This window comes from Mus musculus, chromosome 15 (genome assembly GCF_000001635.26).
Source record: "Mus musculus strain C57BL/6J chromosome 15, GRCm38.p6 C57BL/6J".
NCBI lineage: Eukaryota > Metazoa > Chordata > Mammalia > Rodentia > Muridae > Mus > Mus musculus.
The window spans coordinates 82,384,069-82,408,087 of record NC_000081.6 but is presented as its reverse complement, the minus strand read 5'-3'; the positions used below and the strand labels follow the sequence as shown (position 1 = coordinate 82,408,087).

At 47.8% G+C, this 24,019-nt stretch overlaps 2 protein-coding genes and 1 non-coding gene across 4 annotated transcripts; all 3 read left to right on the top strand.

Annotated features, from left to right (window-relative positions):
* The first annotated feature begins 834 nt into the window (after nucleotides 1-834).
* Nucleotides 835-5,243, top strand: Cyp2d10 (cytochrome P450, family 2, subfamily d, polypeptide 10). 2 transcript variants are annotated; one of them, NM_010005.3, is made up of 9 exons: nucleotides 894-1,154; nucleotides 2,010-2,181; nucleotides 2,450-2,602; nucleotides 2,693-2,853; nucleotides 3,484-3,660; nucleotides 3,844-3,985; nucleotides 4,182-4,369; nucleotides 4,750-4,891; nucleotides 4,992-5,242. In NM_010005.3, the coding sequence occupies exons 1-9, from the start codon at nucleotides 966-968 to the stop codon at nucleotides 5,180-5,182; spliced, it is 1,515 nt and encodes a 504-aa protein (NP_034135.2). In that variant the 5' UTR covers nucleotides 894-965; the 3' UTR covers nucleotides 5,183-5,242. The 2 variants fall into 2 exon arrangements, with proteins under 2 accessions (XP_006520454.1, NP_034135.2); XM_006520391.4 differs by lacking the exon at nucleotides 3,484-3,660 and having other exon boundaries at nucleotides 835-1,154; nucleotides 4,992-5,243.
* Nucleotides 5,244-14,065: 8,822 nt separating this feature from the next.
* On the top strand, nucleotides 14,066-18,934 carry Cyp2d11 (cytochrome P450, family 2, subfamily d, polypeptide 11). Its single transcript, NM_001104531.1, has 9 exons — nucleotides 14,066-14,329; nucleotides 15,541-15,712; nucleotides 15,981-16,133; nucleotides 16,224-16,384; nucleotides 17,019-17,195; nucleotides 17,566-17,707; nucleotides 17,904-18,091; nucleotides 18,495-18,636; nucleotides 18,744-18,934. Exons 1-9 carry the CDS (start codon nucleotides 14,141-14,143, stop codon nucleotides 18,932-18,934), a joined length of 1,515 nt encoding a protein of 504 aa, NP_001098001.1. The 5' UTR covers nucleotides 14,066-14,140.
* Mir7684 (microRNA 7684) lies at nucleotides 14,110-14,169 on the top strand. Its single transcript, NR_106153.1, has one exon. It is a non-coding gene; the product is annotated as a microRNA 7684 (primary transcript).
* Nucleotides 18,935-24,019: the final 5,085 nt, after the last annotated feature.

Below are 24,019 nucleotides of genomic sequence, written 5' to 3'. Positions count from 1 at the left end.
AGGAGTCATCATTCTTTTTTCCTCTTGGCTGCTCACCCTGGCCACAGACCTCTGGCATGAGGAAGAAAACTACCTTACGTATCTCCAGATGGAAGACTCTTGCCAGGTGAGATTGACCCACCACGAAACAAAGGGTGGATAAGAGACAGAGGCCAGCATGTGACACGTCCATGGACCAAATTAGTGCCCCCCCCCCAAGGTTCTCAGACCACTTCTCCACTTCTTCATACTGGGTCTGATAACTTCTGTGTTGTGTATCTTGCTGCCTGATTAATTGGATGATGACAGACCTATACTGAAGATGGCAGTGCTCCGGTTGTGCTACCCCACTGGACCTCACTTACCAGCAGAGCCTTTAGCTGCCTTCCCACCACTACCTTTCACTTCCCCATAGCAAGTCTAGGTAACCTCCCACTACTGGCCCTCACTCGCCCACAGGGATTTCAGCTGCCATTCCCGACTGCCCTGCTTTTGCCCATTGGGGCTCCAGCCTCATCTGGAAACAGCCTCCCACTGCTCACACACACAGAAGTGATTGACATGATGCCAGTCAACCCTCATGTCTGCCAGGAAAGTGCTCCATGAAGATCTAGGAGGTCTCATTCCTCTCTGAGGCAATGTCCTCAAGCCCTCTAAGATTTGCATGAGTAGCAAACCCGATGAATTTCCTGCACACAATGATCAGAACATTCGTCCTGAAGCAGGAGTCCACGAGATATCTGCCTACCATGTTCAGCCCAGCAGAATCAGAATGCTAAACTCCTGAAAGGAACTGAACATCACTAGCTCCTCCCTACAGGTGGACAAACAAAACACAGTGTTGGGGCAGGACACAGAGGACAAAGGGCAACCCTGGCACTCCTTTATAAGGCAGCAGGATCCAAGCTTGGGCCAGTCTGATTCTAGGTGTTACATTGAGTGTTGTTCATTGGTCTCTGGAAAGCCTGGGCAGAAGTGGGGTAGCCATGGAGCTGCTGACTGGGGCTGGCCTGTGGTCTGTGGCCATATTCACCGTTATCTTCATATTACTGGTGGACCTGATGCACCGGCACCAGCGCTGGACTTCTCGCTACCCACCGGGCCCTGTGCCATGGCCTGTGCTGGGTAACCTGCTGCAGGTGGACCTGGATAACATGCCATACAGCTTGTACAAGGTGAGTGACTCAGCAATGGATGGTATGTGAGGTTATAGTGTCCATAGTGGCACATAGTAGGGTTTGAGCCACAGTTTAGTGGCTAGATCTAGATCCCCAAGAGGGAATAGGCTTAGACATGTTTTTGTGGCAGCCACTGGGAATTTGTAGGGCAAAGGATTGGGGGAATAAAATCCAAGGGTGAAGCAAGGTATGAAAGGAATGTTCAGCCTAGTTGGACAGGACAGGAACTGTAGAGGTCCCAAGTACTTTATGTTCCTGTCAATGATGAGGTCTTGATATGCTGTGAAGTCTACCACTCCATGTCAGTCGTGACACTGAGTGGAGAGAGGGACTGTGGCTGCGTGAATCTCTTGCTTCTGTGTGCTCTCTGGACTCACTGCTCATCAAGAGGAACCAGAGTTTTTTTCACGTATATTGACATACTAAAAGAACCCAAGATAGGTTTCTGGGTCTGGCCAGGGAACTGCTGGGGTGTGACATCTACTATGACACCTTTGCTAAACTTAAAAGATAAGACACCACATTAGTAGGCCTCCTCACGCATGGGATGGAGCTCAATGAAGAGCATTTTCCCAGGATATATGAGCAAGGTTCAATAACAAGCAAGATACACACAAATAGATATGTACACATGCAAATACAGAGACAGAGAGATACATGGAGTCACATACACATATGCACACATACTTAAATTCACATACACAAACATGCATATGTAAACATACACAAATGTGCACTCACACACAAAGAAACTGCCTGGCACCCTCTCACTTTGACATTGTTGTGCAGTGAAACTGGTTCTATTATCTGTGGGCACCTCTACTTCCTATGTGCTTTGTCCCTCTACGTCAGCTTCAAAACCGCTATGGTGACGTGTTCAGCCTGCAGATGGGCTGGAAGCCTATGGTTGTGATCAATGGACTGAAGGCAATGAAGGAAGTGCTGTTGACCTGTGGAGAGGACACTGCTGACCGCCCTCAAGTGCCCATCTTTGAGTACCTGGGTGTGAAGCCTGGATCCCAAGGTAAAGGGCTGTGTGGACGGTGGATTTGGGTTCAGACGTGTGGGAATAAGCTGAGGAAGCACAGGTTATGAATGTGGGTGGGAATGTGGTCAAGCAATTCACAGAAGAGTCACTGGAATCCAGGAGGACTACCCAGAAGGCATGCACTGGATTGTGATAGCAAGGTTTTGAGAGGCTCATGGCCAGGACAGAACACAGAAAAGAGAATTGAGGAGAGAAGGAGACAGTAGAGTTGGGCATTCTTGGTTACATACCGATGTGTCTGCAGGTGTGGTCCTTGCACCCTACGGGCCCGAGTGGCGAGAGCAGAGGCGATTCTCTGTGTCTACCCTGCGCAACTTTGGCCTGGGCAAGAAATCACTGGAGGACTGGGTGACCAAGGAGGCCAGACACCTCTGTGATGCCTTCACCGCCCAGGCTGGTGGGTGATGGGTGAGGGATGTAGCTGGGCACAGGGAGACATGGGCAGTCCATTGACTTGCTTGCATCTCCATTCCATATCCACTCCCAGGGCAGCCCATCAATCCCAACACCATGCTGAACAACGCTGTGTGCAATGTGATTGCATCTCTCATTTTTGCCCGTCGCTTTGAATATGAAGACCCTTACCTCATCAGGATGCAGAAAGTACTGGAAGATAGTTTGACAGAAATCTCTGGCTTAATTCCTGAGGTAGGAGGTTCAGGGCAGGCTACAGAGCCACTTCTGTGCAGTCCATCTTCGCTGAGGGAAGCTATGTGCCAAGGCTGTGCGAGAGGCCTTCTTAGGTTCAACTCCAGAAGGATATGACTGTTGACAACTGTTAGATGACAGGATGGGAGAAGTGGACCAAGGTTAGTATTTCCAGAAAGGGAGAGAACCTGGGCCTTCTTTTGCATGTAAGACACAAAGCCTGTGGTTGTCGTTGGGGTAGAATATTCCTGTTCTCCTAGGGCTGAGAGAACTTTACTTAGGTGGCTCTTGCAAATTTAATAATTGAAGATAGGACAGGGGAGAGGTAGGGACAAACAGGCTCTGGGTCCATTGTGAAGGAGGCTGGAAACTGAGCCTGGTCCAGGTGGATAAGGAGCATCAATAGAACCGAGGAACCAGTCAAATGGTGGGTGGGTAAGGACTCGCCAAGCAAGCCAGCCAACCCCAGTTTGATGTCTGAGACTCATGTGGGATAGAGACAATTGACTCCACACACTGTCCTATCACTTGCTTCCACACACCATGGCTCATAAGCACCATACATGATCATGATTCACTAATAATTAATTTTATGAAGATGAACCTCTGAGACTTACTGTATTCTCACAGGTTCTTAATATGTTCCCCATACTCCTGCGCATCCCAGGACTGCCTGGGAAGGTCTTCCAAGGTCAGAAGTCCTTACTGGCCATAGTGGAGAATCTGTTGACTGAGAATAGGAACACCTGGGACCCTGACCAGCCACCCCGAAATTTGACTGATGCCTTCCTGGCAGAGATAGAGAAGGTGACTGGCAGATTCAAACGATGTTGCCAGGGGCTGTGGGCTGATGTCCTGTGATCTGGGAGGGTAGATGGGTAGAGTCCTGTGTATCATCAAGTGACTCAGCACCTGGGCTGCCTCAGGGACAATGGGAGGCCATGTGGGACTTCCTGTCCCTGCTAAGCACATCATCTCTGCCTGGCCCAGGTAAAGGGGAATGCTGAGAGCAGCTTCAATGATGAGAACCTGCGCATGGTTGTGCTAGACCTGTTCACTGCAGGGATGGTGACCACCTCAACCACACTGTCCTGGGCCCTGCTGCTCATGATCCTGCATCCGGATGTGCAGCGTGAGCCTGGTGGGGCTAGGAGGGAGGTAGAGGCACAATCCCCAGTGACTTGAGATTCTTGTGGCACCCAGTGCTAACTCAACCCAGACTCCAGTGCCGCTCCCTCTTGTTTCTCACATCGCCTCAGTCCTTACCATGGTTGTAAGACAGGGATGTCCCCTGTGACTTTTTCACTGAGGTGATGCTGTCCCTCCAGGCAGAGTCCAACAGGAAATCGATGCGGTCATAGGGCAGGTGCGGCATCCAGAGATGGCAGACCAGGCTCGTATGCCCTACACCAATGCTGTCATTCATGAGGTACAGCGCTTTGGGGACATTGCTCCACTGAATTTGCCACGCATCACAAGTCGTGACATTGAAGTGCAGGACTTCCTCATCCCCAAGGTAGGCCTGGGCCTGTTACTACTTCATCATGATCACTATCCCACAAGGGCAGAAGAGACCAACATCAGCACATCCAATTCCTAACATGTTCCCAAGAACCAGAATGCATGCAGGGTGCAGCCTTTTAGAGTCCTCAAGAAAGAGAAATGTGAAAGAAAATGGCCACAGGGCAATTTATGGAGCATTATGCATAGGAATGGGTGCTGGGTAGGCCACCCCTGGGAAATCTATTACAGGGCCCTTCAAGATGCTAAGAGGCTCAGGGGTTGAGGTGAATGAGAGAATCCAATGTGTGCAGAGAAGTTTTGCCTGTTATCCTGGTGACCAGTGTCTAGGCAGTCCCACCCCAGTCCATGTTCAAATTATGTGCCTTCTGCCAGGGGTCAATCCTCATCCCCAACATGTCCTCCGTGCTGAAGGATGAGACTGTCTGGGAAAAGCCCCTCCGCTTCCATCCTGAACACTTCCTCGATGCCCAGGGCCACTTTGTGAAGCCTGAGGCCTTCATGCCATTCTCAGCAGGTGCCTGGGGGATGCCTAGCTGCCTGTCTCTCCCAAGGGTGCCTTAGAGGGTGGAGAACCAATCAGGTCCCAGACTAACTGAGCCCTCTTCCACACACAGGCCGCAGATCATGCCTGGGTGAGCCCCTGGCCCGCATGGAGCTCTTCCTCTTCTTCACGTGCCTCCTGCAGCACTTTAGCTTCTCAGTGCCCAATGGACAGCCCAGGCCTAGAAACCTTGGTGTCTTTCCTTTTCCGGTTGCCCCCTACCCCTACCAGCTCTGTGCTGTGATGCGTGAGCAAGGACACTAATTCCAGTCATGGTAGGCAGGGCAGGCTGAGCCATGCAAAATAAACCAATCTTGTGGCTGCTGCTGTTTTCTGCTTCAATCCCAGCCCTCTCTTGCTGGGTCTTCAGACAATAGTCGCCAACCAATCTTTCCACCTGCCTCATCTCTTCTCAAGAGACAACTTGACTGCTGTGATCAAAGGATATTCTGTGCCTGGTCCATTGGTATAGGGCTACAGTTTCAGCACTTGGGAGCCCAAATCAGGAGGATCATGTGTGTGATGCTATCCTGGGATATACAGCAAGGCTTAGAGCAGCCTGGGCTATACAACTAGCCTGGTCAAATGAAAGCAGAGCTACGAAGAGGATGCACAAAGAAGACAGAAAGGAGGGAGGGAGTAAAGGAGGAGGAAAAAAGAGAACAAAAAGGTAGGCTGTGTTCAAGAGTGACCCTTGTGACCCTGTGTCCTCCAGTGAGACTCATCAGTGGTCTCTGAGACTGGTGTAGTAGGCTTTCACTAAGAAAGCCTGTCTGGAGACATGACATGGTGGTCCCCAACACCCTGTGGTTCTATGAGTGACTGGAAATACTCCCAGGGACAGGATTCTGCTATCTTCAAAGTGTTGACCACACAGGAATGGCAGAGAAGACAAGGAGCAGCAGGCAAAGTGACAACAGAGTTCAGGGAGTCTGGCACACTCCCATCTGTCTGTTAGATGTGTCAAATTCCCAGTCACCAGTATGACTCAGGCTGAGGACATTGCTCACAGGGAACCTCAGTGACCCTCCCTATCCAGGGGCTTGGTGGGTGCCAGAGAGATGGAGCACCCACATGGCTTACTGGTCTCTGCAACTCTAAGTCACACTCGGGAAACCAAGGACCACTTGCCAAAATTCCTATTGCTGGTATAAATGGTGGCACACGGCCTTCAGCCCCAGTGTAAGGAGACATTGCTGTCAGCATGTGCCAGATCCTCAGTCAAGGTCTCCAACAGCCTGACAAGGCTCAAGCACCTGTCCTGGACTGTGCAGCCCAGAACTCCCCAAGCTGAAGTTGCTCTTCAGCCCTGGTCACATTCCTTGGCATACCAGGCAGATTGATGTTTGTTTGAGTGTCTTTTTTTTTTTCATTTTGGTCAGGCTCACTAAAATTCAAAAGCAGTACCATTTTGTTTCATGTAGTGTTGGGCACTGACCCTAAGTTATTATGTATGCTCAGCCAGAGCATACAGGCAAGAGTCCTAAGTCCGGGCCATGGCTGGAGCACAGGAAGGCCTTCTGACAGGAGATTAGGCACGGCCCATTAGGAGAAAGCCTAACCCATCATCCAAGCACAGCAGGCCTTGAAAAACAGAGACAGACAATGGTTTTAAAGCTTTATTGTACAAAGGAAGGAGCAAAGAGAGAAAGTAGAAAGAGAGAGACCAGTCATGGCCATGAGGAGAGAAAGGGGGAAAGGAAAGTGAGAAGAAAGGCTAGAGAGTAAGAAAGTTTAAATAGAGAGAGTGGAAGACTTATGGTAAGGAAAGAAAAAGCTTAAGAGTAGGAGGGAGAGAGCAAGGTGGGGCCAAGCAGCCCCTCTTATAGTAGACTTATTATCTTGTTGTTCCTACGTTACTGGGAGAGTATAGCCTGAAGGTCAGAAGCTTGGGACATTGTCTACATAACTGAAAGCCAGGAGCCTCTTCTGTGTGGGATGCGGGGGCTGTAACTTCGACAGGATCCAGGGGTCCAGGAGGCATAAGGGAACACCTTCTGTCCCATGTATGTGGGAATTACCACCCATCAGGCTCTGCCGGGTTCAGACCTCAACTAGACTAAAGACCAGACTGTCTGTGCATAGCCCATTGCCCTACATATCTGTGTGTGTTCATGTGTGTATTACATAGGCACATATGTGTGGCATAGGTACGTATGTGTGTGCTCATGGGTATGTGGCTTAAGTTTGTATGCATTGGCATGTGTATATGCTATGAATCCATGTATGTATACATGTGTCTGTGTGTTTATGTGCGAATGTGCATGTGTCTGGATGTGAATTGAGTATATCTGTGTGATCACATGTTTGTCTCTGTGTGTGAAATTATCTGTATGTGCATGTGTTATATGTAGGTATACATCTCTGTATGTGTTTCTGCATGTAAGTGTCTGTGTGTGTGTATCTGTATCTCTGTGTATGTGTTTATACATGTGCCTCTCTTTAAGTATGTGTGCTTGTGTCTGTTTTGTGTGTGTATCTGTGTCTGTGTCTGTGTATGTGTGTGTGTGTGTGTGTGTGTGTGTGTGTGCTGATGCTCTGGCCTGTGCATTCATGTGAGGACACAAGAAGTCAATGTCAATGTCTTCCAGTATCCCCACTTCACCTTTACTATTTGAGAACATGGAGTCTGTTCTTTCAGGTGGACTGGATGACCAATGAGTTCCCAGGATGTGCCAGTCCCTGCCCCTGCTGTGGTCACTGTCACACAACAACAAGCCTGGGATTGCATAGGTGCTAGGATCTGAGCTCAGTCCTTGTGCCTCCCCAGCAAGCCCTCAACCCCCTGAGCCATCCCTGCAGCCACCTCCCTGCTGCCCCTGGGTATGGTGTCAGAAGCAGCATGCCTGTAGCACATGGCATGTCTCATCACTGTCGTTACTTAGATTGATGGTTTCTTTGGAGTTTTTTCTGCTTCCCTTTTTTCTGCATATTTTGGATCTACTCAACTGCTTTCCACAACTTCTTAACAATCTGACATCCCATCAATAGAATCAGGAGAGGACAGGCCCCACAGCCCTGCCCACCAGCCACAGTAGAGATGCCACAAACTTTCTACCTTCTAGGGTCCCCAGACCATCCTGGGATGCTGTAGTTACTGAAGGCCACAGACCTGGCAAAAAGGAGGAACCTGCAGGGTTTGAGGGTCCCTCTCCCCTGCTCCTGCCTTGCCCCATCTTTGCATCTAATTGACCCTGAGTGGTGAAAAAAGCCATCCTGTGCCTGTCCATGTGGCTGAAACCCAAATAAACAGAGCACTATCTTTCCAAGCCTGGCCTTAAAATTGCTATAAACAAATGAGCCTTTGAGCTCCATCATTGACACAACTACCCCGGGGCTCTCTCTCCTCTTTCTGTTTTTGAAGGATTTGTATAGGTGGGGGGGGGGGGTATTATTTATTTGATTGGTTTGGTTTGGTGTTTTCAGACCAGATTTTTCTATGTAGCCATGGCTATCTTAGAACTTACTCTGGAGACCAAGTTGGCCTCAAACATAGAGATCCAAGAGCCTCGCCTCCCAAGTACTGAAATTAAAGGCATATGCCACCACTGCCTGGCAAAAAAAAAAAAAAAAAAAAAGTTTTTCCGTCCATTGACTATTCCGTTGCTCCCACAACTTCTCCCAAATCACCCACCAAGGGGTCCTCTTTTTTAACGTCCTTGTTAACTGTCATATGTCACCCCCTCTGCTGTCTCTGCATGTGTCAGTCCTGTCAGGTGGGCACAAGCTAGCATCCTCTGGGAAGATAGAGCCTAGATTGAGAAGGTGCCACAGCAGGCTGGCCTGGGGTGCAGCTTCTTTATTAATGGGTATTGTGGGAGGGCCCAGCATCTTAAGGGTGCTGCCACTCTAATGCTGGTAGTTCTGAATGATATAGAAAAGAATGCTGACAAGCCAGTAAGCAGCACTCCTCCACAGTCTCTGCTTCAGTTTCTGCCTTGGGTCCCAGCCCTGACTCCCCTAAAGGATGGCACTGTAAATTCTAAGATGAAAAAATTATTTCCTCCCACCCTTCTGTTGCGTCACAGCAATAGAACCCCAAGGATGGCAGTCTGGATCTACTCCACTTGTTTCTTCCTCTGATAGTTCTCTGTATACGTTTTTGAGGTGCTGTGGGCTGAACCCAGACTTTGGAGCACGCTAGTCACACCCCAAACCTTTTGGACAGTGGGTGGGAGAGTTGATGGTTTATTTACTTGTTGTATTTTCCGTAACATACTCTTTCCGTTTGCCTGGAATTGTCTGATTTACTTTGCATTTTGACCCTCTGGTTGTTTCAGAAAGTTGTTGCTAATTTCCACATGCTTGTCGTCTGTCCATTTCCCTACTGAAATGTCGATTTAGAGTCTCTTTCCAAACAGCAGGGAAGATCCTGCTTATGACTTTTTAAATCCAGGGCTGCTCTCTGCAGCCCAGGCTGGCCTGGAACTCCCTATGTAGAACAGGCTGGCCTTAAACTCAGAGATCATCTTCCACTGTTTCTGTCATCATGGCATCACCAGATCCAAAGCAACCCGCAAGGAACTTCTGAGTGCCCTCCACTGACACTGAGTTCCTTAGTGGCTCCTTAGTTTGATTGTTACTTTAGTTAAAGGAATTATAGATTCATTTTATGTATTAAGCATGAGTACACTGTAGCTGTCTTCAGACACACCAGAAGAGGTCATTAGTTTCCATGGCAGATGGTTGTGAGCCACCATGTGGTTGCGGAAAATTGAACTCAGGACCTCTAGAAGCACAGACAGTGCTCTTAACTGCTGAGCCATCTCTCCAGCCACAATTTGATTGTTCAAATCCACTGCAATTTTTAAAATCCCTATACTCTCCCCAACACAGATAACTTTGCCAATATTTCCTTCTTTATTTCTGCCATCATATCTTCTTCCACCTACACTGTATACATCACCTTGGTTTCTGTATCCTGGTGTACCATGACCTAGCACCTCTCCTGCTATACTCAGGAAATCACCACAGACTCATCTTGACTCTCAGGGCCATGTCCAGGGCTTCCTTCCTTCCCTAGGCATCCTGGGTCGTGGGATGATGATCCTGGCTCATTGGGTGATTGTGATTCTTGAAGGCAGCCTTGGGAAAGTTTAGTTTGTGTGCAGGACATCACCATGACCTCCTTTTCTAAGATCCCACAAACACCACATTCTCCCAGACAACCTCCAGGCATTCCTCCAGAGCTCACCACATAGCCAGATCTCCCAGCCTGAAGTCCCAGTGATCCCGCAGCATGTGTCCCTTGTTTAGAAAGGCGTGTTCACCCCACAGTTATAAACTTTGACTGTAGTACTCTCAACAATTTGACTGAATGTACCACAATCGTTACAACATCAAGGAACTCTCCTTTTACACTCAGTCTTCTACACTGTCTACGGTCTCAGCCTTACCAAACTATATTATCCTAGCATCTACTATAACTCTATCCACTGTCTGAGTCAGGGTTTCTATTCCTGCACAAACATCATGACCAAGAAGCAAGTTGGGGAGGAAAGGGTTTATTCGGCTTACACTTCCATACTGCTGTTCATCACTGAAAGAAGTCAGGACTGGAACTCAAGCAGGTCAGGGAGCAGGAGCTGATGCAGAGGTCATGGAGGGATATTCTTTACTGGCTTGCCTAACCTGGCTTGCTCAGCCTGCTCTCTTATAGAACCCAAGACTAACAGACCAGAGACGGTCCCACCCACAAGGGGCCTTTCCCCCTTGAACACTAATTGAGAAAATGCCTTACAGTTGGATCTCATGGAGGCATTTCCTCAACTGAAGCTCCTTTTTCTGTGAAAACTCCAGCTGTGTCAAGTTGACACAAAACTAGCCAGTACAATCCACCAACAGTTTCTTTACTGTTAAGGGAGCAGCATGTTTGAAGGATTCCTGTGCAGGGGTAGCTCTCGATGATTCTACTATGTGTCCTTCAGCTTTGTGTAATCCACGATATGTCCTGGCATCCACCTCAACACAGCAGGAAGTCACAATACCAAACCCATGGATGCCTTGTTGGGAAGGTCTCTCATTACCAAACCATGTGTCTTAGTGAGGGTTTCTATTCCTGCACAAACATCATGACCAAGAAGCAAGTTGGGGAGGAAAGGGTTTATTCGGCTTACACTTCCATACTGCTGTTCATCACCAAGGAAGTCAGGACAGGAACTAAAGCAGGTCAAGAAGCAGGAATTGATGCAGAGGCCATGAAGGAATGTTCCTTACTGGCTTGCTTCCCCTGGCTTGCTCAGCCTGCTCTCTTATAGAACCAAGATTACCAGCCCAGAGATGGTCCCACCCACAAGGGGCCTTTCCCCTTTGATCACTAATTGAGAAAATGCCTTACAGTTGGATCTCTTGGAGACATTTCCTCAACTGAAGCTCCTTTTTCTGTGATAACTCCAGCTGTGTCAAGTTGACACAAAACTAGCCAGTACACCATGTCTCAAAATGTTCTCTCCTACTAAGAAGAGGAGCTTTAAAGATCTAAAAACCAATGCAGGCCTGCTACGATTCTTGTGGATGGTAGGAATCATGGCCATCAAATCGAAGAAAAACACTTTTCTCTTCCTGGTCAGTCTCAGTGTGGAACCTAATGGTCCAATGTTGTACTTTCCATGCCTTTTCTTTCATTTCTTGTAACTATTTGCTCATTGTTTATCTTGGAGTTTCAGTCAAAATATTTACAATTCCTCCATTTAGTTACCTATCAAATGTGCAGCTCAAACATTGATTCTGTGGTTTGAATTTCCATAGGTACCAGACCATGCTAATAGACCACAGTCCCACTGGGGACTCACACCATGAGGGGGTTGAGTAACCATCCAAGGTTGAACCAGCCCTAGGCCACCTCAGCCATCCTTTGCCCAAACTAAACATTCCCAAGACTGCCCTCAAGAATCACAATTACCCAATGAGCCATATCTCATGACCCAGGATGCCTAGGGAAAGAAGGACAACCTGGACATGGCCCTGAGACTCAACGCTGGTCCTCACTTCAACAAAATGAGACAGATCAAAGGCAATAGAGAGAACAAACAGTGCACAGGACAGAGTTCAGGAGAAATGTGCCCAGGTTGCATCTGACCTCATCCAGTGGAGTCCAAACGACAGCAATCAATTATATGTTGACATGTGTGCAGAAAATGGCAAACCTGGGAGTATCGCTGCCCCAGTGCAGCAATGCTTGAGGGCCAAGTACTCAGTCCCAGCATCCTGTTGTGGACATGGCAGACCTGTGCTGCTGAGATGAATATGCAGACCCCAGTCCCCCTAACATCACATGATTCTGTCAGATCACAGTTGTTCACATGGCCGAGAAAACATGGACAAAAGACAAAGGGAATGATGCAGCAGGCACAAGGTAAGCAGACCATATAGTCCTCTCCCAAGAGTCAAACATAGAGAGGAAACCCAGTACAACATAGAGGGAGTGACATCCCTCACCTCTCTGTGCACTTCCCTCACGAGGGCTCATTTACCTGATGCAGGGAAATCCAGACTAAATCAGCTCATCCCCCACTGGGGCCAGCACCCAGTCAGCACAACTGCTTCTCTTAGATAATGTCATGGATGACCCAGACAGGAAGAAATGAGGGCTGAATATGTTGTCCCAGCCCTGACATGCAGGTTTAAGCATCAGGCACTAAAAGTCACCTTGGAAGGGTCCTGGGACTAACCAGAAGAAACCCAGCAGCCTGAATCTGACAGTGACCTCAGCAGGTTGTCTCCTGAATTCCCTTTCTGACCCTTACCTATAATGGTGTCCTGCCTCCCAGGCAGGTGTCCTTTCAGACCAACTTGGTGATTGAGAAAGACATTTGTCTCTGTTCCAACTATGGTGCCATTCGAGAGTACTGGGTTGGGCAGGGCCAAAGAGCATGGACAGGAAGAGGAGAAACAGACTTAGAGGCTTCAGGCCAGCAATAAGCTTGGAGTCACCAACAGGCTCCAGTGACACACAGGTGGTCAGTGCAGGGGGGCACATTCAGCAGAGAGGAGACCTGTGTGTAGTCCTTGCTCTGGGGCTTCATGGTGTGTCTCCATTCAACTCAAGCCTCCCTTCCACCATGGTGAAGCTGTAGTAGAAAGAGCCTGCCTGGATTCCAGGAGGACTTCTAAGCCTTCGATCTTCAGAGGTCTGGATTCCCAGCAAGGACAGGGACTGAGCCTCTTTGGACCCTAGTGTATGGGGACCTGCTATGTGCCATGTGTCCAGCAGTGCCCAGCACACAAGGGCCATTTATTAGAAGGCTCGGGAGTCATCTTTCTGTTTTCCTCATGAATGCTCACCCTGACCACAGGCCTCTGGCATGAGGAAGGAAACTGCCTCACCTACCTCCATGTGAAAAACTGTTCCCAGGTGAGATTGACCCACCAAGAAACTGAGGGTGAATAAGAGACAGAGGCCAGCATGTGACAAGTCCCTGTAACAACTTTGGGCAGCAAGATACTCAGATTTTTCTCAGCTTTCCCAGACTGGGCCTGAGAAATCTCGTGTTGTAATTATTGCTGCCTGATCCACTGGATGACCACAGACCTGTAGTGAAGATGGCAATGCTCCAACTGCCTTCCCCACTGGCACTCACTAATCAACAGGCCGTCTAGCTGCCTTCCCACCAGTAACTTCCACTTTACCACAGGGGCTCTATATGCCTTTGCACTACTCACAAGCAAGGATTCCAGCTTCCCTCCCCACCTGTCCTTCTTTTGCCCATAGGGGCTCCAGCCTCTTTCCCTCCACTGTAGAAAACATCCTCCCACCACTCAAACATGCACAGAAGCCATTCACAGGATGGCAGTCAAGCCCCATGTCCTGTCAACAAAGTGCTCCATGAAGATTTGGAGGTCTCATTCCTCTCTGAGGCGATGTCCTCAAGCCCTCAAAGATTTGCATGGGTAGCATACCAAATGAATTTGCTGCACACAGTAATCAGATCATCCATCTTGAAGCAGGAGTCCACTAGACAGCTGCCTACCATGTTCAGCCCAGCAGAATCAGCATGCTCTGCTCCTGGAAGGAACTGAATATCACTGGGTCCTCCCTATCCCGGGCCAAAAAAAACACAGGATTGGGGCTGCACACAGAGAACAAAGGGCAACCCTGGCACTCCTTTATAAGGTGGCAGGATCCTTATCCTTATAAAGGAAGCTTGGGGCTTCCTGATCCTAGGTGTTGTATTGAGTGTTGGTCATTGGCCTCTGGGAAGCCTGGGCAGCAGTGGGGCAACCATGGAGCTGCTGACTGGGGCTGGCCTGTGGTCTGTGGCCATATTCACCGTCATCTTCATATTACTGGTGGACCTGATGCACCGGCACCAGCACTGGACTTCTCGCTGCCCACCAGGCCCTGTGCCATGGCCTGTACTGGGTAACTTGCTGCAGGTGGACCTAGGTAACATGCCATACAGCTTGTACAAGGTGAGTGACTTAGCAATAGATGGTAACTGAAGTAATGGTATCTACAGCGGCACATACTAGGGCTTAGGCCACAGGTCAGACAGGGATCTAGACCTCCAAGAGAGGACAGGCATGGAAATGTTTTGGTAGCAGCCACTGGGAATTCCTAGAGCAAAATTTTAGAAGACAAATTCCAGGAGGTGAAGCAGGATGTGACAGCAGGATTTAGTCGATTCGGACAGGGCAGCAGCCATAGAGGACAAAGGTCCATTATGGCCCTGTCAAAAACAAGGTCTTGGCCTGCTGTGACATCTACCAAAAATGTCATTTAGGACACTGAGTGAAGAGAGTGACTGTGGCTGCCTGAATCTCTTGCTGTTGCGTGCTCTCTGGCCTCACTGACCATCTCGAGGAACCAGAGTCTCTTTATGAATGTTGACATGCTAAGAACCCAGGACAGTTTTCTGGCTCTGACAAGATCACCACTGGGAAGTCACATCTACTGTGATTCCTTTGCTGAACTTAAAAGATAAGACACTGCAGTGGTAGGCAGCCTCAGGCTGGGGATGGAGCTCAGTGAGGAGCAGGATACATGAGGAGCAAGGCTCAATAACAAGCAAGATACACACTAATGTGCATGTACACACATACATATGGACACACATACACCTGTGCACACACATTCACTTTCACATATACAAACATGCATGGGTAACCATACACACATATTCACATAAACACCCAGAAACTGCCTGTGCACACTCACTTTCACAGTTGTACTGGATGGTTTGTGAAGCAACTTGACAAAAGATGGAGTTATGACAGACAAGGAGCTTCCTTAAGAAAATTCCTCCATGAGATCCAGCTGTAAGGCATTTTCCCAAATAGTGATGGGAGCGGAGGGCTCATTATGGTGGGTGGGCTGGGCTGATAATCTTGGGTTCTATAAGAGAGCAAGCTGAGCAAGCTAGGGAAAGCAAAACAGGAAGTAACATCTCGCCATGCCCTCCTGTTTCCTGACCTACTTGAGTTCCAGATCTGATGTTTATGGTGATGAACAGCAACATGGAAGTGTAAGCTGAATAAAACATTTTCTCTCCAACTTGCTTCTTGATCGTGTTATTGGTCCAAGAATAGAAACCCTGACTAAGACAACAATGTTTGGGAAGTAAGCCTTGTTTTATGATCTGTGGGCACGTCCATTTTCTATGTTTCCTGCCCCTCTACTTCAGCTTCAAAACCGCTATGGTGACGTGTTCAGCCTGCAGATGGGCTGGAAGCCTATGGTTGTGATCAATGGACTGAAGGCAATGAAGGAAGTGCTGTTGACCTGTGGAGAGGACACTGCTGACCGCCCTCAAGTGCCCATCTTTGAGTACCTGGGTGTGAAGCCTGGATCCCAAGGTAAAGGGCTGTGTGGACGGTGGATTTGGGTTCAGACGTGTGGGAATAAGCTGAGGAAGCACAGGTTATGAATGTGGGTGGGAATGTGGTCAAGCAATTCACAGCAGAGTCACTGAAATCCAGGAGGACTACCCAGAAGGCATGCACTGGATTGTGATAGCAAGGTTTTGAGAGGCTCATGGCCAGGACAGAACCCAGAAAAGAGAATTGAGGAGAGAAGGAGACAGTAGAGTTGGACATTCTTGGTTACATACCGATGTGTCTGCAGGTGTGGTCCTTGCACCCTACGGGCCCGAGTGGCAAGAGCAGAGGCGATTCTCTGTGTCTACCCTGCGCAACTTCGGCCTGGGCAAGAAATCACTGGAGGACTGGGTGACCAAGGAGGCCAGACACCTCTGTGATGCCTTCACCGCCCAGGCTGGTGGGTGATGGGTAAGGGATGTACCTGGGCACAGGGAGACATGGGCAGTCCATTGACTTGCTTGCATCTCCACTCCATCTCCACTCCCAGGGCAGTCCATCAATCCCAACACCATGCTGAACAACGCTGTGTGCAATGTGATTGCATCTCTCATTTTTGCCCGTCGCTTTGAATATGAAGACCCTTACCTCATCAGGATGCTAAAAATGCTGAAAGAATGTTTCACAGAAATCTCTGGCTTCATTCCTGGGGTAGGAGGTTCAGGGCAGCCTACAGAGACACTTCTGTGCAGTCCATCTTCCCTGAGGGAAGCTATGTGCCAAGGCTGTGAGAAAGACCTTCTGGGGGTCAACTGCAGGAGGATATGCCTGTTGACATCTGGTCAAGGACATGAGGGGAGAAGTGGACCAAAATCAGGATTTCTGGAAAGGGGGAGAACCTGGGCCTTCTGTTTGCATGGAAGACATAAAACCTGTGGTTATAGTTGGGGTAGAATGTTGCTTTGTTCACCTAGGGCTGAGAGAGCCTCTAAGTGTCTCTTGCAAATTTAACAACTGAAGAGGAGGCAGAGGACAGGTAGGGACAAACAGGCTCTGGGTCCATTGCGAAGGAAGATGGTAACTGAGCCTGGTCCAGGTGGATAAGGAGCATCAATAGCACTGAGGAACCAGTCAAATGGTGAGTGGGTAAGGAGCTCGCCAAGCAAGCCAGCCAACCCCAGTTTGATGTCTGAGACTCATGTGGGATAGAGACAATTGACTCCACACACTGTCCTATCATTTGCTTCCAAACACCGTGGCTCATAAGCACCATACATGATCATGATTCACTAATAGTACATTTCATGAAGAGGAACCTCTGAGATTTCCTCTGTGTCTCTCACAGGTACTTAATGAGTTCCCAATATTCCTGCGCATCCCAGGGCTGGCTGACATGGTCTTCCAAGGTCAGAAGTCCTTCATGGCCATACTGGATAACCTGTTGACTGAGAATAGGACCACCTGGGACCCTGACCAGCCACCCCGAAATTTGACTGATGCCTTCCTGGCAGAGATAGAAAAGGTGAATGGCAGCTCCAAGAGATGTAGCCAGGGACTGTGGATTGAAATCTATGATCTGTGAGGTCTGATGTGTAGGGTTTTGTGTATCACCAAGTAACTCAGCACCTGGGCTGTCCTGGGAACAATGGGAGGCCGTGCAGTACTTCCTCTCCCTACTGAGCCCATCCTTTTTTTGTTGTTGTTTGTTTTTTATTTTTTGTTTTTTTTTTCAAGACAGGGTTTCTCTGTATAGCTCTGGGTGTCCTGGAACTCACTCTATAGACCAGGCTGGCCTCAAGCTCAGAAATTCACCTGCCTCTGCCTCCCAAGTGCTGGGATTAAAGGTGTGTGCCACCACATCCGGCTTGAACTCATCTTTTTTTGTAGCCCAGGCCAAGGGGAATCCTGAGAGCAGCTTCAATGATGAGAACCTGCGCATGGTGGTGGGTGACCTGTTCACTGCAGGGATGGTGACCACCTCAACCACACTGTCCTGGGCCCTGCTGCTCATGATCCTGCATCCGGATGTGCAGCGTGAGCCTGGTGGGGCTAGGAGGGAGGTAGAGGCACAATCCCCAGTGACTTGAGATTCTTGTGGCACCCAGTGCTAACTCAACCCAGACTCCAGTGCCGCTCCCTCTTGTTTCTCACATCGCCTCAGTCCTTACCATGGTTGTAAGACAGGGAAGTCCCCTGTGACTGTTTCACTGAGGGGATGCTGTCCCTCCAGGCAGAGTCCAACAGGAAATCGATGCGGTCATAGGGCAAGTGCAGCATCCAGAGATGGCAGACCAGGCTCGCATGCCCTACACCAATGCTGTCATTCATGAGGTGCAGCGCTTTGGGGACATTGCTCCACTGCCTTTGCCACGCATCACAAGTCGTGACATTGAAGTGCAAGACTTCCTCGTCACCAAGGTAGGCCTGGGCCTATTACTACTTCATCATGATCACTATCCCACAAGGGCAGAAGAGACCACCACGTCCTATTTCTAATGTGCTCAAAAAAACAAAACAAAACAAAAACAAAAACAAAAAAACAGAGTTCACGCATGCTGCAGCCTTTTAGAGTCCTCAAGAAAGAGAAATGTGAAAGAAAATGGCCAAAGGGCAATTTATAGAGCATTGCACACATGGATGGTTGCTGGGCAGGTCAACCAACGGTTGATCTTTACAGGGCCCTGCAAAGTGCTGAGAGGCTCAGGGGTTGAGGTGAATGAGAGAATCCAATGTGTGCAGAGAAGTTTTGCCTGTTATCCTGGTGACCAGTGTCTAGGCAGTCCCACCCCAGTCCATGTTCAAACTATGTGCCTTCTGCCAGGGGTCGACCCTCATCCCCAACATGTCCTCCGTGCTGAAAGATGAGACTGTCTGGGAAAAGCCCCTCCGCTTCCATCCTGAACACTTCCTCGATGCCCAGGGCCACTTTGTGAAGCCTGAGGCCTTCATGCCATTCTCAGCAGGTGACTGCAATCTACTTTCTACTTGGCTGCCTGCCTTTTCTCAGGGTGCCTTGGAGGGTGGAGCACCAATCAGGTCCCAGACTAACTGAGCCCTCTTCCACACACAGGACACAGATCATGCCTGGGGGAGGCCCTGGCCCGCATGGAGCTCTTCCTCTTCTTCACCTGCCTCCTGCAGCGCTTTAGCATCTCAGTGCCTGATGGACAGCCCCAGCCCAGCAACTATAGAGTCCATGCTATTCCAGTTGCCCCCTTCCCCTACCAGCTCTGTGCTGTGATGCGTGAGCAAGGACACTAATTCCAGACATGTTAGGCAGGGCAGGCTGAGCCAGGCAAAATAAACCAGATTTGTGGTTGCTGCTGTTTTCTGCTTCAACCCCAGCCCTCTCTTGGTGAGTCCTCAGACAATAGTCTCCAACCAACCTTCCCACCTGCCTCATCTTTCCTCAAGGGCCAACTTGACTGCTATGATCAAAGTATGTTCTGAGCCTGGACCATTGTTATGGGGCTGCAGTTTCAGCACTTGGGAGCCCAAATCAGGAAGAGCATGTGTGTGGTGCTATCCTGGGATATACAGCAAGGCTTAGGTCAGCCTGGGCTATACAACCAGGAGATTCTTCCTGGTCAAACTAAAGCAGAGCTACGAAGAGGATGCACAAAGAAGAAAGGAAGGGGGGAGGGGGTAAAGGAGGAAGAAGAAAGAGAACAAAAATGTAGGCTGTGTTCAAGAGTGGCTTCTGACCCTGTGTCATCCACTGAGACTCATCAGTGGTCTCTGAGACAGGTGTAGCAGGATTCCACTAAGAGTCAGCACTGCTCCTGTCTGGAGACATGACATTGTGGCCTTCAACACCTTGCGGTGTCATGAGTGACTGGAAATTCTCCCAGGGACAGGAAGGCTGCTGTCCTCACAGTGTTGACCACACAGGAATGACAGAGAATTCAAGGAGCAGCAGGCAAAGTGACAGCAGAGCTCAGGGAATTTGGCACACTCCCACCTGTCTGTCAGATGTGTGAGAGGATGGGATTTCCAGTCACCAGTGTGACTCAAGTTGAGGACATTGCTCACAGGGATCCTCAGTGAGCCTCACTGTCCATGGCTTGGCGGGTGCCAAGGAGATAGAGCATCCACATGGCTGACCGACCTTCACACACTCCAAGTCACACTCAGGTAACCATGGACCACTTGCCTAAATCCCTGTTGCTGGTGTCAGCGATGCCACATAGCCCTCAGCCCCAGCTGTAAGGAGACACTGCTGTCAGCATGTCCCAGGCTCTCAGTCAAGGTCTCACAGCCTGACAGGACTCAAGCACCATGTCCTGGACTGTGTAGGACAGAACTCCCCAAGCTGAGGTTGCTCTTCAGCCCTGGCCACACTCCTTGCCATACCAGGCAGATTGATGAGTTTGTCTGAGCGTCTTTTTTGTTTTATTTTGGTCAGCATCACTAATATTCACCAGCATTAACATTTTATTTCTCCTGGTGTGGGGGACCCCAAGGCCTATGCTCAGGCAGCGAGCTCCAGTGAGCCACTCCCAGGTCATCCTCTCTTATAGCTCAGGGCTGCAAGTCATTCCCAGTGTGCAGCCACTACTGCAACCCCTCCCCAGGTCACTTCACCTGGTAAATGGTGCTCTGCACCCCAGGACAGTAGCTCCCCTTTCTCTCCTCTGCACAACTCCAGCACACATCATTCTGCCTTCTGTTTCTGTGACTTGATAGAGGGCAATCATGCACTATCTTTCTGTGACTGACTTAAACCTTCAAGGCTCCTTCATGTTCAGCTGATGTCACACTATCACACTAACTTTTTGTTTGGTTTGGTTTGGTTTGGTTTGGTTTGGTTTGGTTTGGTTTGGTTTTTTGAGACAGGGTTTCTATGTAGCCCTGGCTGTCCTGAAACTCACTCTGTAGACCAGGCTGACCTTGAACTCAGAAATCTGCCTGCCTCTGCCTCCCGAGTGCTGGGATTAAAGGTGTGTGCCCCCACTGCCCAGCTATCACACCAACTCTTTATAGTTGAACTGTAGGAATGAATGCTGCTCACCCAGAATACACTGGTCTTTCTCTTTCAATTACAGTAGATAATCATGAAATATCTGAGAGAAGGGCTCCCCATTCACAGAACTTTCATGAAAGTATCTTGTTTCTTACAACTCTCATTTGTTATTGCTATTAATCTCTTGATGCCCCTGATTTATAAAATAAACATCATAGTGTGTGTATATATATTTTAAAGCCTATAGAGGCTGGGGAGATTGCTCAGAAGTTAAGCATTCTTACTGCTCTTCCAGAAGCCACAAGTTACATCTTATACATACACTGGAGACACAAAGGCAAATGTAGCTCCATGGGAATCCAGTGTCCTCTGGCCTCACAGGGCACTAGGCACCCATACAAATGTCACATACACACACATGCACACATAAATTAAACGGTAGTAAATCTTTTTGAAAAAAAAAAAACCTTTATTTTTATTTGTTTCTGGGGTTATTTTAAGCATCCCCTGGGGGGGGGGGGTTCACAAAATGAAGGTCATATTTTGTGTTCTTTTTTCTTTTCTTCTTCTTTTTTTTTTTAAGATTTATTTATTTATGAGTACACTGTAGCTGTCTTCAGACACACCATTGGATCTCATTACGGATGGTTGTGAGCCAACATGTGGTTGCTGGGAATTGAACTCAGGAGCTCTGGAAGAGCAGTCAGTGCTCTTACCCACTGAGCCATCTCTCCAGCCCTCTTCTTTTTTTTTTTTTAATCCACTCATCTGTCATTGGATTCTTGCATTCCCTCCTTCAACCAGTATGAACGATGCTGGTGTGATCATGGATTTATAATTACCTCTTTGGGCATCCTTAAACTCCTGTGTGCGCATGTGTATGCCTGTTTGTGTGTGTGTGTGTGTGTGTGTGTGTGTGTGTGTGTGTGTGTGTGTGTGTGTGTTTGGTGTGTCCATGTCTGTACATGTTTATTTGTGGGAGTTCACGTATATATTTGCTCATAGGGACCAGAAGTCCATGTCAGGTGTCTTCCTCTATCTTACCTGTGTTCCTGTGTGGTCTCATCATATAGGTTCAACCTGGCACCTCTGACCATCAAGTCATCAAAGACCCACAGCCCTGAGTGACTAATGAAGGTATGCTTTTAGCCAATTGAAACAAAAATCCTAATAGTGACATCTTTGAACCTGGCTCAAGCACACTAAACAAGTGCTTTCCTATGAACTCCATATAGGCTTGGCATCAGACACCCTCCATTGGTACAGGTGTTGGCCAGAAAGCTCCCTCCCTCCCTCACCAGTGTACATCTAGGGGTTTTTTTTCTAATTTTAATTTTTGCTGTGCTAATGTTTGGATTGGAGTCAGTTGCATCCTAGGGAGGTTCTCTACCTCTGAGCCACATCCCTAGCCTTTAGTGTGTGGCTTTTTCCGGTAAGAGTGTACTTGGTTCTGCATGTTGTCTACTTTTTATTCTCCTCACCCTACCCTCCAAATGCTTGACTAACTAGCCTGTGTGGGTAGAGCAAACAACAGGAAAAGAAGGGATCGATACTTTGTTTCAAAAAGCTGACAGGGAGTTTGTTGAAGCTGATATTGGACATTACCTACATGGTTTTTAGCAGCAGGATTTTTTTCTTCTCTCTCTCTCTCTCTCTCTCTTTCCTCATTTTTTTTGGTTTTGGCTATTCTGTTCAAAAACACTGTCTATGCAATTGGAAAATACAGGCAGAATTAGAGAAAAGACTGTCCGAGTAAATGGAAAAAATACAGGTGGAAATATAGAAGCTTGGGCAAAGAAATGAAGAATAACAAGAAAAGGGAGAACAAATAGGTTCATCCCCAATGAATGAGTCTGAAAGAGAGAGTTTTCCCCGGATAGAAAGAGGGGAAGGAACTGTGTCAAAGGGTAGCCAAGAAGTGAAAAAGCATAAGGATGATCAGATGAGACAGCTTTTTTAAGGAAACAGAGTTAAACCTACAGCACCTTTGGAGGACAGGCAGTCCTTGGTCAGAAAAATCACCAACAGCATTCCCAGTACTTATCCAGCATATGCTTGCTAGTCAGGATAATATACATGGTTATAATGAAGGAGTATGATATCCTATAGAAATGAAGGACCTAAAGCAGTTAATGAGGCAATGATGTCTTACAGGATGCACTCACCCTATATGAAACACTCTCTAAATAATTGGGCTACTCAAAGTAGAATTATTCTGCACTCGAATACTGGAGGGAATTGGTAGCTATACTAGAGGCTGGTCCTCAATTGCAGTGGTTGTAATGGTAAGGAGAAGAAGCCAGGAGTTTGGAACAGCACAATAGAGTAAGGGGAATTTATATAGTGGTAGACCAGTTGATAGGTGAAGGTTATTATGCTGATATACAAGAACAGGTCCAATTTGAAGATGCAATCATAGAAAATTTTCATTTATCAGCTTTAAAAGCTTGATACAAAGTTGAGGAGCCAGGAAAGAAATCCACATCATTTACAAAAATTATACAAGGCTTTGGAGAAGCCTTCACTGATTTTTTTACAAAGATTTATCTCAGCAGTAAATAAGACCATATCAGACCCTAATTCAAGATAGGTGTTGATAGTGACCTTTGCATTTGAGAATGTAAATGCCGAAAGTAAAAAAGTCGTAAGACCACTGAAGGCATGGGAACTGCCCGTAGATGAATGGATAAAGAATATGAATATATCATTCATTCTATATCATTCATATCATTCTCTATCATTCATATATCATGGTTCTAACGCATAACATGCTAATATAGGTCAAGTTATAGCTAGAAGTCTTTGATATCAAAAGGCCTACTGCTTTAATTGTGGGACTTTTGAAACAAAATTGTGAACAAGGCACCTCTAAGGGCAATGGTATTTCAAAATATAAATCAGAAAAAAGGTCTGGGCTTCTAGGAGTGTGCAGATGATGTGGCAATGCATGTACATTCAATGTCTTCATGGACCCATGTGTCCGTGTCTAAAGGCAATGCTGCTCTAGACTTGGCCATAGTTTAATATTGTACACTATCCCCCAAAGGTTATATGTTATAAAATATCTACTGGAGTTTATGGTCCTTTGCCCTCAGGGATAGTAGCAATGGTCTTAGGAAAGAGCAGTTTATCTTTCCAAGGATTTATTGAACATCCAGAAATTGTATATGAAGATTTCAAAAGATAAATTAAAATACTTGCTTATGGTGAGAGAGAGAGAGATACAATTTAACACAGGTGTTAGAATTGCTCAGCTGTTACTGCTTCCTTCTATCAAAGGCATAGCTGCTCTAGTAGAAAGACCAGTAAACACTGGAAATCATGTGTTCTGGGAAACAATTCTTAATGATCAGAGGCCAAAATTAAAGTTACAAGTGAATGAC